Raw genomic sequence first — 15,838 nt, 5'->3', positions numbered from 1 at the left:
GCTATTGTACATGAGTATCTATCTATCTCTGTTGTATTTCTCTCGCCAATGAGTACACTCGCCTTCGTCGACTTGCGGTACCTACTGGGAGACTTGGTTTCTTACCCCCTCCCCCCGCCCCCTTTCAGGTGATCTTGGTGGTGGGAGTTGGGACGGTGCGTGAGGTGCGATAGCTAGCGAGCTCTAGAGGTCCCAGCATATCTGCATTGGTTATGGTTATTTCGATTTGACCAATTTCATTTATTGTTAATAAATTAAAAATTTATGGTTCAATTATCTGTTTGCTTGATTGTCGATTTATGAATAATCTATATTATGGATGATCTTTTAATTACAAGTATTTGAAATGGTAATTCTTTTGGGATTCCCAGTGATATGATATTTTGGTTTCATCGTATTGGTTTTCTACCCCTCGAGATAGTCAGCATTTTTGAAAAATGAGTTTCCACGTAGGAGACTGTTTTCAAATGATTTCTATAGCTTTATCGATTCTTAGTATTTCAAAATGAAGTTTTCAAGTGGAAAACATTTGTAAATGATAGAGTTGATTATTGTAATGTGCGTTTGTATCATCCTTCGCCTAAGAAGTGCTTAGAGCATGCATTATTTCAAGGATTGCTAGCTGATTGATTATTGTGAGTATCTGCATTGTGAATGTTGTTTGTGTGATTGAATGTTAGTGTTGCAACAACTCTTGTAGTAGTACGCCGTACAAATACAGGAAAAATTCTGTCCTAATGGACAGAAAAAAATTTGTATTTGTGGTGAGTCTGTTCTGACTCGTGGTAAACTTGTATTTCAAAAAAAAAATAGAGGTATTTTTCGCTATCTTTACTTTCAAATTGGACTCTTCTTCGAAAAACCTTTACAAAAGAGGCCTCGGGGCGTGACATCCATCTTCTGCATATTTACGCTANCGGAGTGCCGGCTTGTAGGGAGCGACCCTCACAAGCATGTGCGAATGAGCACAAGGGCAAGCAAGCGTAAAATATGTCTCAAATCTCAAGTCATCATGTCTAAAACATGGAATATAACCTATGTCTCAATGGCCTATCACTATGTCATCGTGTCTAAAACACGGAATATAGTCGATGTCACAATGGCCTATTTCTATGTCTCTATATTGCAGTTTCACAGTTTACTAATTCGGTGCCCCTTTATGGCACTTTTGTCCACTAAGCCCAAGCATGAGTTTAGTGTTGAAGAATACATAATTCAAGTCATTTTCGTCATACGAAACATGTTTCCAAACCACAAGAAGAATGCTACTCACATGCATATTAAGTCCACATAAGGCTCTACTATATAGAGATGAATTTTTATAATACGTAACACATACATTTTAAGCATTCTAAAATTCACATAAATTCTATCTAGCATGAATATGCATGCGATGCGAGGAAACGAAGACATTTAACCACTTAGGAGAAGTTTTCTCCTATTCCAATGAAGCCAAACCCACCGAAACTAATCGAAACCCTTCGTTTGCTCCGACGAAGGTGTCCACCACTCTCTGAGTACCCTAAAGGTCACAAAAGGAGGGATACACGAACGTTACGAACAATCATATGTTCAAACATTAAACAACTAAAGCAAAAGGGCAAAAACTCACTGAAAATGGTGAAAATGCCTCTTGATCTCCCAAAGGGAGCAAGAATCCTTCAAAACCAACCTAAAGGAAGGTTCTAAGTCAATCAATTAAGATCAAAAAGCCTTAACTCAAAAATCCCCATTATAAACCCTAAACTCTCATATCTAGGGTTCCAACAACAAAAACCCTGCTAAACAAGAATCAAAGGGTAGGTTAAACTTACTAACCTCTCCAAAGCACCAACTCAAGCTAGCAAGTGAGCTAGGGTTGAAGATCAAACCTCAAACAAGCTCCAATCCCGAAATCCAAGCTTCTCCCATGGAGGAAACCAACAAAAAGTAAGGAAAAGCAAGAGAGAGGAGATCAAAACATGCAATAATCTATCAAAAATGAAAATCAAACAAGGGGGGAAGGGCTCACCTTGTTTCTCCTCAGGTCTGAGCTCAAAAGAGCTCCAAAAGGGGCTGGGGTGAGTTATATAGGTGTTGCAACAATGCAAAAACACCCCTCAACTCCTAAACCAGCACTCAGCCTAGACTGGGCAGTTTTCGGGCAAAGGGACCGGTCCCTCAGGACCCTGCCGCAAACATGTTTACGGGAACCGGTCTCCCTGGCCAGGGGACCGGTTACATCGGCTGCCAACCGCACCACAGCTACGAGGGTCCGGTCTCTCCCACCAGGGACCGGTCCTCGAGAGCTAAACTCTCGGGACAAAACCAAAAATCTCGGATTGCGAACCGTGGGTCGGAACACTGTCAACGACCCTCCAAAAAACTTGGAAAGGCTCAGAATCCAAATCAAACAGTCGAACCTCGTAATTTGCAAAGGTCTAGTGTGTTACATTCACCCCTCCTAAAAAGGAGTTTCGCCCGCGAAACTCGAAACCAACCACATACCTCAAGCTCCATCTAAAAAAGATGGGGATAGCGCTCCTGCAAGGCGCTCTCAAGCTCCCACATGGCCTCTCGCTCCCCGTGGTTGCTCCAAAGAACCTTCACATTCGGAATATCCCGATTCCGTAGCCTCCGCACCTCGCGAGCCAAGATTCTCACGGGTTGCTCCTCAAAACTCAAATCATCCCTCAGCTCTATCGGTGTAGCATCCAAAACATGAGCCGGGTCGAAGATGTATTTCCGAAGGACCGATACATGAAAGACATTGTGCACGCCCGATAGGTTCGGTGGTAGAGCAAGTCGATACGCTACCAGACCTACCTGCTCCAAGATCTCATACGGTCCAATAAACCGGGGGCTCAACTTATCCCGAATCCCGAATCTCTTTATCCCTCTAGTCGGCGAGACCTTCAAGAAAACATGGTCTCCAACTTGGAACTCCAAGTCTCGCCGCCGTCGATCGGCGTAGCTCCTCTGTCTACTCTGTGCCGTCAAAAGTCGCTCCCGAGCAATACGAACCTTGTCCTCAGCTTCCTGGAGCACATAAGGGCCTAAAGTCAATCTCTCGCCAACTTCACTCCAATAAAGTGGAGATCTACACTTCCATCCATAAAGTGCCTCGAAGGGTGCCATCTTGATACTTGCTTGATAACTATTGTTATAAGCAAATTCCGCCATCGGTAGATGCTGTGACAATCCTCCCTGGAAGTCTATCACACAAGCTCGGAGCATATCCTCTAAGGTCTGAATAGTGCGCTCCGACTGCACGTCACTCTGAGGGTGGAAAGCAGTGCTGAAATCCAATCGAGTACCTAAGGCGTCCTGTAGACTCCTCCAAAAGTGAGACACGAAGCGTGTGTCGCGATCAGATACAATCGATGTAGGCACTCCATGAAGTCGCACAATCTCATCGAGGTGTACTTGTGCCAGCTTCTCTCCAGTCCAAGTAGTATGAATAGGTATGAAGTGCGCCGACTTCGTCAACCCATCCACGATCACCCAAATAGCATCATGCCCGGCTTGAAAGCGAGGCAATCCCATCACAAAATCCATGGTGATCTTCTCCCACTTCCACACAAAAATCGGCAAACTCTGAAGCTTCCCCGCGGGTAATCGGTGCTCAGCTTTCATTTGTTGGCAAGTTAGACATCTAGCAACAAACTCACCAACATCCTTTTTCATCCCGGGCCACCAATAGAGTAACTTCAAATCCTTGTACATCTTGGTACCTCCCGGATGTATAGCATAAGGTGCCCGGTGCGCTTCTTGAAGAATATCTTCTTTAAGTCCCGAATCCGCCAGTACACATAACCGTCCACGAAAACGCATCAATCCTTGGTCATCCACAAGGAAATCGCCGGTGCAATCATCGACCATTTTGTCTCTAATCTTTTGCAATTTCACATCGGAAACTTGCTTTTCTTTAATTCTATCCAAAAGCATAGGTTGCACTACCAAGGTCATCAACCTCAAGGGTGTGTCTGGAGTCATCACCTCTAACTCCAACCGTTTCATCTGCTCGATCAACTGCGGTTGAGTAACAACATGCATCGCTAAGTTTTCCGTTGATTTCCTACTTAGCGCATCCGCCACCACGTTAGCCTTGCCCAGGTGGTAAAGAATCGTCAAATCATAATCCTTGAGTAGCTCCAACCATCTGCGCTGCCTCAAGTTCAGCTCCTTCTGAGTGAATAGATATTTCAAGCTCTTGTGATCCGTGTATACTTCACACCGCTCGCCATAGAGATAGTGGCGCCATAGCTTCAATGCAAAGACTACGACCGCTAACTCCAAATCATGCGTAGGATAATTCCTTTCATACTCCTTCAATTGGCGAGAAGCATACGCGATCACCTTGCCATCCTGCATCAATACACAACCCAATCCATTAAATGAAGCGTCGCTAAAAACCACATACCTTGCTCCAGCAACCGGCAGGGTTAGGATCGGGGCGGTCGTCAATCTTTTCTTCAACTCTTGGAAGCTCCTTTCACACGCATCGTTCCAAATGAACTTAACGCCTTTATGCGTGAGCCTCGTGAGGGGAGTGGATAGCTTAGCAAACCCCTCGACAAATCTCCGGTAGTAACCGGCCAATCCAAGAAAGCTCTGTATCTCCGTGACGCTCGTCGGTCTCGGCCAATCCTTGATAGCCTCAATCTTCTTGGGATCCACAGCTATACCCGATCCCGAAATCAAATGTCCAAGAAATGCCACTTCTCGAAGCCAAAATTCACACTTTTTCAACTTGGTATAAAGCTCCTTTTCCTGAAGTATTTGAAGTACAAGCCTCAAATGTTCCTCGTGATCTGCATCACTTCGGGAATAAACCAAAATGTCGTCGATGAACACCACGATGAACCTGTCTAGATAAGGCTTAAAAACATGGTTCATTAGATCCATAAAAGCTGCCGGGCCATTAGTAAGCTCGAACGGCATAACTGTGAACTCATAATGTCCATACCGTATTCTAAAAGCCGTCTTCGATACATCCTCGGGTTTGATCTTTAACTGGTGGTATTCCGACTGCAAGTCTAACTTAGAATACACACACGATCCCTGAAGCTGATCAAACAAGTCATCAATCCTCGGCAACGAATACTTATTCTTGATCGTGACTTTATTAAGTTCACGATAGTCCACACATAGGCGCAGTGATTCGTTCTTCTTCTTGACGAACAAAACAGGTGCTCCCCAAGGCGAGACGCTCGGTCGAATGAAGCCCTTATCAAACAAATCCTGCAGCTGTGCCCTCAGCTCCTTCAGCTCCGCCGGTGCCATCCTATAGGGCGCCTTTGAGATTGGGGTAGTCCCAGGGACGAGATCCACCACAAATTCAATCTCCCTATCAGGGGGCATACCCGGTAGCTCAGCCGGAAACACGTCCTGAAACTCCCGCACCACCGGGATATCCTCAATCCTAGGGGCGTCATCATCGCCCCTCACAACAACACTAGCCAAATAGGCTATGCAACCTCTGCTGATCAGCTGCCTAGCTCGAGACGAGCTGATCGTCATCACAAACAGCGAACTCTGGCATCCTCTAAATATAACCTCAGTCTGCCCCGGTTCTCTAAAAGTAACCATGCGATTCACACAATCAATCGTGGCATAATACTTGGTCAACCAGTCCATACCCAAGACCACATCGAACTCCCTCAGCTTGCGCAAAGCTAGCAGATCCACGGGCATAATCCAATCCCCTACCCGAATAGGGCAACTGGGGTAAAACTCTCGAATATCCAAAATGTGGTCAGGTACTACAACCTGTCCCGGATGCAATAAAGAAACTAAAGGGATGCCATACAACTTGGCAAACAGCCGATCTATGAATGAATGTGATGCACCAGTATCAAATAATGCACGAACTCTAATGCCATCAAGAAAAATGATACCTGCAACCACATCCTCGGCTGCTGCCGCCTCCTCGGTCTGAGCGGCATACATACGCCCACTCGTGGCCTGTCGAGAATCCTCGCTCTGACGCTGGACGGATGACCGCCCAGGCTGGTACTGTGCTGATGGAGTCCCCTGGCTGGCGGCTGGTAGAGCCGGTGCCGATGCAGTCGACGATGCCGGTGACGAACCCCTCGGGCACTCGGTCCGGAAGTGGCCCTCCTGGCCGCACAGAAAATACCTCCCTCCCTGCTGCGGGCACTGCGGTGGAATATGAGGACCACCACAGATCACGCACTTGGAAGGTCGGCATCGATCGGACCCTCCTCGCGGCGCTGCCGAGCCGCGCCTACGCTGCTGGCTCCTAGGGTGTTTCGGCGGCCTCCTAAAGTGCGTCTGACTCGCACCCTCCGCCGCGGGCCTTTCGCCCTTACCCTTGTCCATGCCTTCTCGCCGCTCTTGCACATCCGCCGCGCCGCTCTCCACAATGAGCGCACAATTCACCACCTCCCGGTAGGTTTGGAGGTTGGAGGATTGCACGAACCGGAAGATAGACGGTCGCAATCCACGCTCGAAGATGTGGGCCTTGTCCTCGTCGTCCCGCACGAAGAAAGACACGCAATGCAGAAGCTGAGAAAACTCCCTCTCGTTCAACAGAGAAAAGTAGGGATGGAGCTGAGCGATAACCAGACAGGTTGAAATTGGGCCAGGGCCTAGATCCCATTTGAGCGTACTCGGCCACAAATTTGTCTCCCTGGCACAAGTTGCGCAAGTCCTGCTCCATCTTCCTCTTGACGCTGTCAGGAAAGTAGTGCGCCAATAGAAGCTCCTTGAACTTCTTCCAAGAAATAGCCGCCAAATCTGTGCTGGGGTTCTCCTGAATATCCAACCACCAGCGGTAGGCCTTGCCGTCCAGGTGGTATGTGGCGAGCCAAACTCGGTCCCTCTCCTCCACGAAGGTGTCGCGGAAGAGCTTCTCCATATGCATCAACCACTTTTCCACGATCCAGTTATCGACCTTCTCTCCATCGAAGATCCGGGGACTGCACCTCCTGAACTCGTTGAGGCGCTCCATTAGTCGGTCCCGCTCCTCTCCAACAGCTGTCACGGGGAAAGCCGCCCCCGCTAGAGGCACCTGAGCTGGTGGTGCTGCAATCACCTCCTCCCGTGGCGCTACCGCCGGTGTAAGGAAGTGAATTCTCGAAATTCGAGAGTTATACTTCGTCCAGGATCGACTGACTGTCGAGAGAATACCCTCTGGGGAAGTTAAAAAATGTCCAAAACACAAAAAGTACTTTGGAGTTGAGTCCACGAGAGCTAATGATGCAAACAGCATTATTGGGCTGAAGTTGCTCTCGGGGACCGGTCTCTGGAGGTGAGAGACCGGTCCCATCGGCTGGGCGTGCGGGGTTGCATGGTGCAACCGGTCCCTGGCAGTGAGGGACCGGTTCCCAAACGTGGTTCCAGCGAGAAATGCCGAAATTTGGCTAAGTCCTGAAAATTGAGCTCTCGGGGACCGGTCTCTCAGGCGAGGACCGGTCTCCCGAGGACCGGTCTCCCGGGGAGAGACCGGTTCCCGAACGCGTGCGCCCGAGGGAAGCTCTCGGGGACCAGTCCCAAGTCGGGGAGACCGGTCTCTCCGCGCGAATTCTGCCCAGTGAGGGCTGTGCAAGGGGTGAGAAGTTGAGGGGCTAAAGTGGATTTTGTTACAATAGAGGGGCATATTGGCCCACTCCCTCTCTCAGCCTCTCATTTCTCTCTCTCTCACTCTCATCTCTCTATTGCTCTCTTTCTCTCTCTAGAAAGGAAAGAAGGAGAAGGAGAACAAGAAGGAGAAGGAGAACAAGAAGAGGAAGACAAGGAAGGAGAAGAAGAAGGAGATCAAGAGGAAGGCTTTGAGCACCTCCATCTCCCTCTCNCAAAAAAAAAAAAAAGAAAAAGAAAATTAACATCATGGTCATGCTATAGACCGAACCTATGTTAAGGTTAAATTGACCCAATGTGATTTGTGGTTGCATGCTTGTTTGCTTAAAACGTGATTAATTAGTTACCACCAGAATTTTCAGCGTTACGATGGTATGCACCTAGAGGGTGTAAAATGGGCCGGGCGGCCCAACCCGGCATGGTCTCAGGCCGGACTGGAGCACGGCACAGGTGTTGAAGCACCTGTGCCAGCCCGGCCCGGACAAAGCTTAAGGGCCGTGGTGGGCCTCTCCTCTTGGGCCCGATGGCCCGGCCCGGCTAGGCACCACCCGAAACGGGCCTAGGCTGTGCCGGACCGAGGAGAGGCCCATGGCCCGGCACGCTGGGCCAGCATGGCCCAAACCCCAGGCCCTTCTCCTACGGAGGAGGGCCTTAGGGTTGGTGGATCTCCTGATCTCCTCGCAAGGTCGGCTGTGAGCAGACCTTGGGAGGAGGTTTTTGGTCCAATGGACCAAAACAATTTTGGTCCAGGACCAAAAACACATCAATTTTTTTAAAAAAAAAATTAAAATTATATATATATTTAAAAAAATTTAAACACTTGTTATATTATAATTATTTTTAAAAATTTTAAATTTTGAAATTGAAATAATTATTTTTTTTATATTTTATATTTTATATATTTTTTAAAAAAATAAAAAATTAAACATTTTAGGGGACCAGCCCAGAGCTTTCGGGCCGAAGGACCGTGGTGGGTCCGAATTTGGAACCGGGCCGGCCCCTTAGCCTGAATTGGCACGAAAAATGTGGGCCGTGCCGGCCCGACACAGCCCACATTACACAACTATATGCACCAAAGGCCATTACATTGACGTGCGGGGCCCACTTTCTTATGGCCCTCACATGTCAGGCCCAGCTCCCTCGATATACAACTCCCACCCCGAATCCGAATACTGCTTGTTCCGCGTATTCCGATAACTACTTCGGCATAACTTCTTTCTTTGTCGCCTCCACTTGGCAAGAGTAATTTACTGCATACACTGTGCATATCTGTGCATCACATCCACCATATTTATTTTATAATTAATAGTTCAATAGTTAAAGTTAAAATATAATTTTACTGAATTAAAATATAATTTAGTATATAATATATGATATATCTAATATTTAGGAGTATTTAATGTCATATTTGACATCATTTTATTCTTTTAAATACTACTTTCAGATAATTTGATATACCGATAAAAATATTTTTTGTTTGTTGCCAACGGTTAGTTAGTTTACAACATACTTATTAACCAAATAACAAAGACGAATAAAAAAAAAAAAATAGAAGCAAAAAAAAATGATTTTTAATTTTTTTTAATTTTTATTGAAAAATAAATATTTTGCATATAAGGATTGCAAATAAATCACTATCCCTTTCCATACAACTTTATATAAAAAATTTTATGGAAGAAAATAGAAAATTAGCAACTTTATATAAAGGAGGCCGAAAATGCGCGGTGAGTGTGGTGCAAAGATAGACCAGGCGCAGGGAACAAATACTTGTCTCTCTGTCCCCATCCACCGAGTTACGGACGCCGAGTTACTTTCCACGTCTCGCTCTCACTTCCTTTTTCTTTCCAAACAATAAATTCTAAACATTGTTTCCCGTACATAAAAATCCCCAACGCAACCAAACCGCCAGGCGCCAGCACAACTCTCTAGACTCTCTCTCTTTCTCTATCTCTTTCATGCACAGTTACACACGCGCATCATCTCCCTCACCGAACAATCCTCCTCCTCTTCTTCAAACCCAAGCAAACGCAACCGAACCATCTTCGAGGACGAGGAGGACGACGACGAGGGAAAGCGCGGCGGAGATGGCGAGCAGCGGCGGCGGGACGAAGCGCGGCGGTGTTGTGGCGGCGGAGGGGGAGGGGGAGTGGGAGTGGGAGAGGGAGATTACGGGGAGGTGGCGGGCGTGGTTGGTGCCGGCGATCGTGGTGGCGAGCGTGGGGGTGTTCGTGGCGGAGATGGTGCTCAACAACTGCCCCGCCCACTACACGCCCTACGGGCCCTGCGCCGCCCGCTTCCTCCGCCGCCTCTCCTTCCAGCCGCTCCGCGAGAACCCCCTCCTCGGCCCCTCCTCTTCCACGTACGCTCCATAACCCATTTCTACTTCCTCTCTCCTCTCTCCTCTCTCCTCTCTGCGTCTCGGTTCCCTTTCTTTTTTAAAAAAAAAGAAATGTTTTTTTTTAGGCTTCAGGGCTTCAGTACTTTGAGATTGCGTTTTTGATCAAGAGCACCTCCTTTTACGCATTACGAGATCCCCAAAAAAAAAAGAAAAAAAAAAAGAAACGAAAGCGCTTCTCATCTCTCCTCCAATACTAATAAAATTATGGTTACATTCTTCTTCTGCGGCGACGGTTGCTATCGCAATTATATAGCATCGGAGGAGAAAAGATTGGGAGTGCTTCCTCTGCACTACTAAACTAGGCCTTAATGCATTTGAGTGTTGAGATTTTGGGTTTACGTTAGTAAACTGCCGTAGTAGTCCTGGAAACGTTTGGTTCAGAATACGAATCGAAATTGGAATATGAATGGAATCGGAATAGAACACTGAATGATAAAAACTTCAATTTGCTGTGTTCACAAGAGGAATCGGAATTGGAATCGGAATCGGAATCATGTTCCAACAATTGAAATTAAAAAAATTAAATTTTAATTAAAATTTAAACGTACTATTCAATTCCATAATCAAGATTTGAATTCAAATTTGAACTCACAGTCTAAACATAAAATTTGAATTTACAATTCAAATTTATGTTCGAAGTCAAAATTTAAATTTAGAACTAAATTCAAGTATCAAACTTATATTAGAATTTAAATTTGAACTTAAGAAATGAAACCATTGATGTTCTCCAAAAGCTTAAGCTACGAGAGAATGATGTTTTTAATACATATATTCAACATACATCAGTGCATCGTGAATCATCAAGGCATTTCGTTTTTTTCTCAATCTAACCATTTAATTTCTAAGTAGACAAAGGAACACAACTCACTCAATGGGTGTTACATGTGATCGAAGTATGAGCTTGGGTTGGAATGAGTGCTGATCGATGCGCGCTGGGTGAATGTACGGATGCACCGCGTGCAGGAAATAATGTTTTCTTTGATAGTAGATGAGGACGAACAAAAATAAAATGCTTTCAAAATTTTGGAGTGTCACCGACCGTCCCTAGAGCAAGTGGCAAAGGGCTTGGTGGTTGGTACCCGAGACCCAAGTTCGAATCCTAGTTGATTCACATTTCTAGCTAAGTTTATTTCTAAATGAAAAAACGAAGCGGGTAGCGTGCTACCTATCTCTCAAAAAAAAAATTTTGGAGTGTCGAATTTCCAACTTAAGTTCAAGGATTAAAGTGAAACCAGGTTAAAAGTTTGGAGAAAAGTAGTGCAATTTATCCAATTTTTTACTACCCACTTGAGATTTCTATCGTTGTTTTTTTCTTCTTCTTTTTTTTCTCCTCTTCTTTTACTTCTTGTCTGATATATAGATTGTCAATTTCGTATAAAGTTAGGTCTATTGCTTGTGATCGCTTGCTGCAGAAGCTTTGGTAAGGGAGTGGCAACTTTTCATTTGGTGTCACTAGCCTTTCATTCTGAGAGGATGGATTAGTTTTAAAGGGTGGGTGGGCGTGGACATATAGTCAGTATTTCTTTCTCTTCACTCTTCTGCAATGCAATCTTTTCGGGAAAATTACTTCCTGCACCCGGTGTATCTGTACACCTCATGCACTACACGCAATATCTGATGATCCATGCGCTAAAATTAAAATATAATTCGATGAATGTGGTCTACTGTAAAAGAAAATAAATTCTAATAGAATATTACTTAGGCATCAAGTTGTCCTAATAATTAATGGTGTACAATGTTCGATTCATAAGTAGGTATCTGAACTTCTGATTTTCGATACGTAGAACTTTTGAAGGACATAGAACCTTTTTTAGAAAATTTCTTCGCATACTTTTTTATCCAGTTTTAGCTTTAGCTGAAGTTGTGTAAGAGGTGGATATAGTTCCCTGTTATTGATTTACTTTTCTACTCCTTTTTTTCAGATTGGAAAGGATGGGGGCTCTTGAATGGAGCAAGGTAGTTCGTCAACATCAGGGATGGAGGCTCATTACCTGTATTTGGCTACATGCAGGTCTTATCCACTTGCTTGTTAATATGCTGAGCCTGATTTTCATCGGAATCCGTCTCGAACAGCAATTTGGATTCGGTAGGACTTAACTGAGAAAACGAATTTGATGATTTGGTATCATTTGTAGTTGTACAGTTATTCATTCAACATACTTCTCTATAAGAGTGATCATTTGTTCCCTGCCTTTCAGTTCGTATTGGGCTTACATACTTGCTATCGGGGTTTGGCGGTAGTGTCCTCTCAGCTCTTCTCCTTAGAAACAGCATTTCTGTGGGTGCTTCTGGTGCTTTATTCGGTCTACTCGGATCCATGCTTTCAGAGCTCATCACAAACTGGACCATCTATTCCAATAAGGTGAACTAAATTCATTATGAATTATTGTATATCCTGGTAAGCTTTATTTGGCTTCTTCCTCTGTTACTCATCTCATTGGTTTGCTTTTGTAGGCGGCAGCTTTATTAACCCTTTTGTTCATCATAGCAATCAACTTGGCCATTGGGATCCTGCCACATGTCGATAACTTTGCACATATTGGAGGGTTTTTGACAGGTTTTCTCCTTGGGTTTGTGTTATTCCCCCGGCCGAGATTTGGTTGGAATGAACGCCATGACTTGCCCCTGTCCCGTCAAATGAGATCAAAATACAAGCCTTACCAATTTGTGCTATGGGTTGTTGCACTGGTTCTGCTGTTAGCTGGGTAAGTATGCCCAGAAGAGTATCTGTGACTTGTACACACTTTTTGTTCCTTTCGACCTTTCTGGAGCTTTTGTGGAAGTGATGTTCGAATAAAAGCTGTTCGAGTAAAAGCTGTTTGAGGAAGCCTTAGTGCTTCCCATAAAATCCCCATCCCTTCCATATCTTTCTACTGCAGCTAGAAGCTAAAAATTGGAACTCTGCTTTTAGGGCTCAGCACCTCGTTTTGGTCTTTCGCTAACTTGATTTGTAGGGCCAGAGGCTTGTTTTGGTCCTACTCTTTAGCCAAAAGGACTACACTTTTTATTTGAAAACCACCTAGCTTCTACACACCCCCTCAAGAAGCAGAAGTCAGGCATTTCGTCGTGAAGATAGAAATCTGGAAGTCACACTAGTGTTAGAAAGTTGAAACTTTTGGACCCTAAAGCGGTAGCACCAATTTGAAATGGAAGCTAAAATAAGCTTTGTCATTCCGAAATTTCTAGCAACTCAAACAGCTCTTACAAAGGCGGATAACAAGCAGAGTCAATTTGTAACATTCTCCAATAGCTTAGTCAGAACTCTTATCTTGTCCTTTTTTCTTTCTGAAAGTAGTAGAAACTCTCTGCTAACTGTTGTTTCCATGTTTGATTGCAGATTTACAATTGGTTTAGTAATGCTTTTCAAAGAAAAGAATTTGAATGATCATTGCCACTGGTGCCACTATTTGAACTGCGTTCCCACATCGAGATGGAGCTGTGATACTTAAATAGCATATGGATATTCAGATTAAACAAAAAAACCACGAGCTTGATGAGGAAATTAAGGAAGATCGCCTTTTGGGCTTCTACATGCTTTTTTACACCTGTATATAGAGTAGAATTTGGTTGTCTTTTCAGTTGAACACTTAAAATTGCCTTAGTGTTGTGTGTGGTACTGTTTCTGATCATCTTCTTTTATTTATTTGAGTAAATTACATCTTTGATCCTCAAAACTATGACGTGTGTGAGACTTTGATTCTCAAACTTTAATTTGTTACAATTTTTAGCTTGAATTTTTTGATTTGTTATAATTTAGTAGGTTAAATTGTTGAAAATATTCAAATAGAAACAGTGAATTTAAAGATGAGAAAAACTCTCTGTTCTTCTATGTTCTCCATTAACACTAATATATACATGATTCTTACATCCCAAAATGACAACTTGGCTAATCATAGAAATAAAATATTATACAATCATATACATGGTAGAGTAGCACAAATTATGTTGTAGGATTTTACTCATATGGAAGGTTGCATGATCTTCTTCATATAGAAGACATATAATATTTAGATGGAATGTCCATCCCAATCAAGAAATAATATTTCTTCAACATCCCCTCTCAAACTCAAGGTGGCATACTAGATGTCAACTGGAGTTTGGACAATAAATCTCTAAATAGCATAGTAGAGTGAGGTCGGGTGAAAATATTCGCAAGTTGATTAGCCGATGAGATTGAGCAGAGGTGGAGTTTACTCTGCACTAGATGATGCCTGATAAAGTGACAATCTATTTCAATATGCTTAGTCCTTTCATGAAAAACATCATTATGTGCTATTTGAATAGCACTTTTGTAAGGAAGTGAATTCTTGAAATATGAGAGTTGAACTTCGGTTAGAATTGACTGACTGTCAATTGGGTACGCTTCGAAAAGACCGAAGGCGTCAGAAACTCAAAAAGTGCATTAAGGAGGGCCTCGAAGAGCAAATTGTGTAAATCTGCACAATTGCAGATTTTGCTCTCGGGGACCGGTCCCTGGTGGGAGAGACCGGTCCCCGTAAGCTTGGAAAGTGGCAGAAAATCCTCTGCGCACAAGTTTTGCTCTCGGGGACCGGTCCCTGGCGGGAGAGACCGGTCCCCGTACGCGTAAAATGGGCAGAATGGCTCTGCTCGCAAATCTTGCTCTTGGGGACCGGTCCCTCTAGGGACAGACCGGTCCCTCTAGGGACAGACCGGTCCCGGTACCCGAAAATGCCCAGGGCTGGGCTGTGCATAGCTTGCAAAGTGGAGGGGGTTTTTGGTAATTGTGCATTATAAGAGTGCTTGGGGATCATCCTTCCCCCTCACTCTCTCATTTCCTCAACCCTAAACCTAAAACTTCCCTCTCTCTCTCTAAGATCTCTTTCTCTCTCTAGAAGGTGAAAAAAGATAGGGTTTTGGTGGAGAAGCAAGCAAGGAGAGGGGTTTTCATCATCTTCTTCTTCCTCTTCACCATTGTTGCTAGCTTTTGGAGGTAAGCTTGAAGCTCAACCATGGTGAACTTCTAGGGTTTGGGTTTTATACTCTAGAGTTGATTTAGTTGGAACTCTAGCATGCTTAACAAGTGTTTAATGCATGAGTTTGGAGATTTAGAGTTGGATTCTTGCATGATCGCAAATTAGGGCTCCAAAATGGGGTTTTGCCTTGTAGTAGAGTTTGATCTAAATTGATCATGCATAAACCTAATTGATAGGCTTTCTGACGCGTAGGCGAAGTCTGTTTGGCGATCCGTCGAACCTGTGCAAAGTTATTGGCGAAAAGGACCTTCCGAGCTTCGTTTCCGCCTGGGAGGCCGAGACAACGTCGTAAAATCGCCGACTTACATTCCTAGAGTCGTGACAACGCTAGAAGGTAGGTGGTGTTATCCCGAAGCAACCGGGCTCCTCTTTTATGTCTTAGTGCATTGTAATCTTGCATCTCTTGCATATATGCATTGTAGGATAAATGTGCATTTCTATTTTCTTATGCTTGTCCTAGACAATATCATAGTGTGAGTTGAATGCTTGATATAGTGGATAGATGAGGATTGGGTCGAGACATTGAATCCTATAGTGCTAAGATAAGGGATGGACTCGATGGTTGATAAAGACATAACGAGTGGCATATAAATAATAATGACAACAGAACAAGTGGCATAAAACTTAGAGCAAAGTAACACTTGACATGTGAACTTAGGGATAGGCGGATTCCCTAGAGATGAGTCATTGAACAAGAACTTAGTGTAGTTAAGCACTTGCATATGGACATTGGGATAAGTGGATTCCCGAGTGACTGTTAACCCTAGTGGATAGGGTGTTCTCGAGTTGAGAGGATTGGATCATACTCACTGTCTGTTGAGATTGTGGTGGTCGCTTCACACAAGCGTGCGCTCCGGAGTTT

At 44.4% G+C, this 15,838-nt stretch overlaps 1 protein-coding gene across 1 annotated transcript; it reads left to right on the top strand.

The window, feature by feature from the left end:
• LOC109727690 (RHOMBOID-like protein 2) lies at positions 9,464-13,659 on the top strand. Its single transcript, XM_020257865.1, has 5 exons — positions 9,464-9,943; positions 11,905-12,068; positions 12,181-12,344; positions 12,437-12,687; positions 13,320-13,659. The coding sequence occupies exons 1-5, from the start codon at positions 9,540-9,542 to the stop codon at positions 13,429-13,431; spliced, it is 1,095 nt and encodes a 364-aa protein (XP_020113454.1). The 5' UTR covers positions 9,464-9,539; the 3' UTR covers positions 13,432-13,659.

Source organism: Ananas comosus, linkage group 22 (genome assembly GCF_001540865.1).
Source record: "Ananas comosus cultivar F153 linkage group 22, ASM154086v1, whole genome shotgun sequence".
Taxonomy (NCBI): domain Eukaryota; kingdom Viridiplantae; phylum Streptophyta; class Magnoliopsida; order Poales; family Bromeliaceae; genus Ananas; species Ananas comosus.
The sequence above is the reverse complement of the archived record's forward strand: the minus strand, read 5'-3'. Positions and strand labels throughout refer to the sequence as shown.

Excerpts from the sequence above, each read along its gene's own strand:
- LOC109727690 (XM_020257865.1), top strand. The coding sequence starts at position 9,540 with ATGCACAGTTACACACGCGCATCATCTCCCTCACCGAACAATCCTCCT. Across the intron at positions 9,944-11,904 it reads CTCGGCCCCTCCTCTTCCAC|ATTGGAAAGGATGGGGGCTC; the intron begins GTACGCTCCATA and ends CCTTTTTTTCAG. Across the intron at positions 12,688-13,319 it reads CTGGTTCTGCTGTTAGCTGG|ATTTACAATTGGTTTAGTAA; the intron begins GTAAGTATGCCC and ends GTTTGATTGCAG.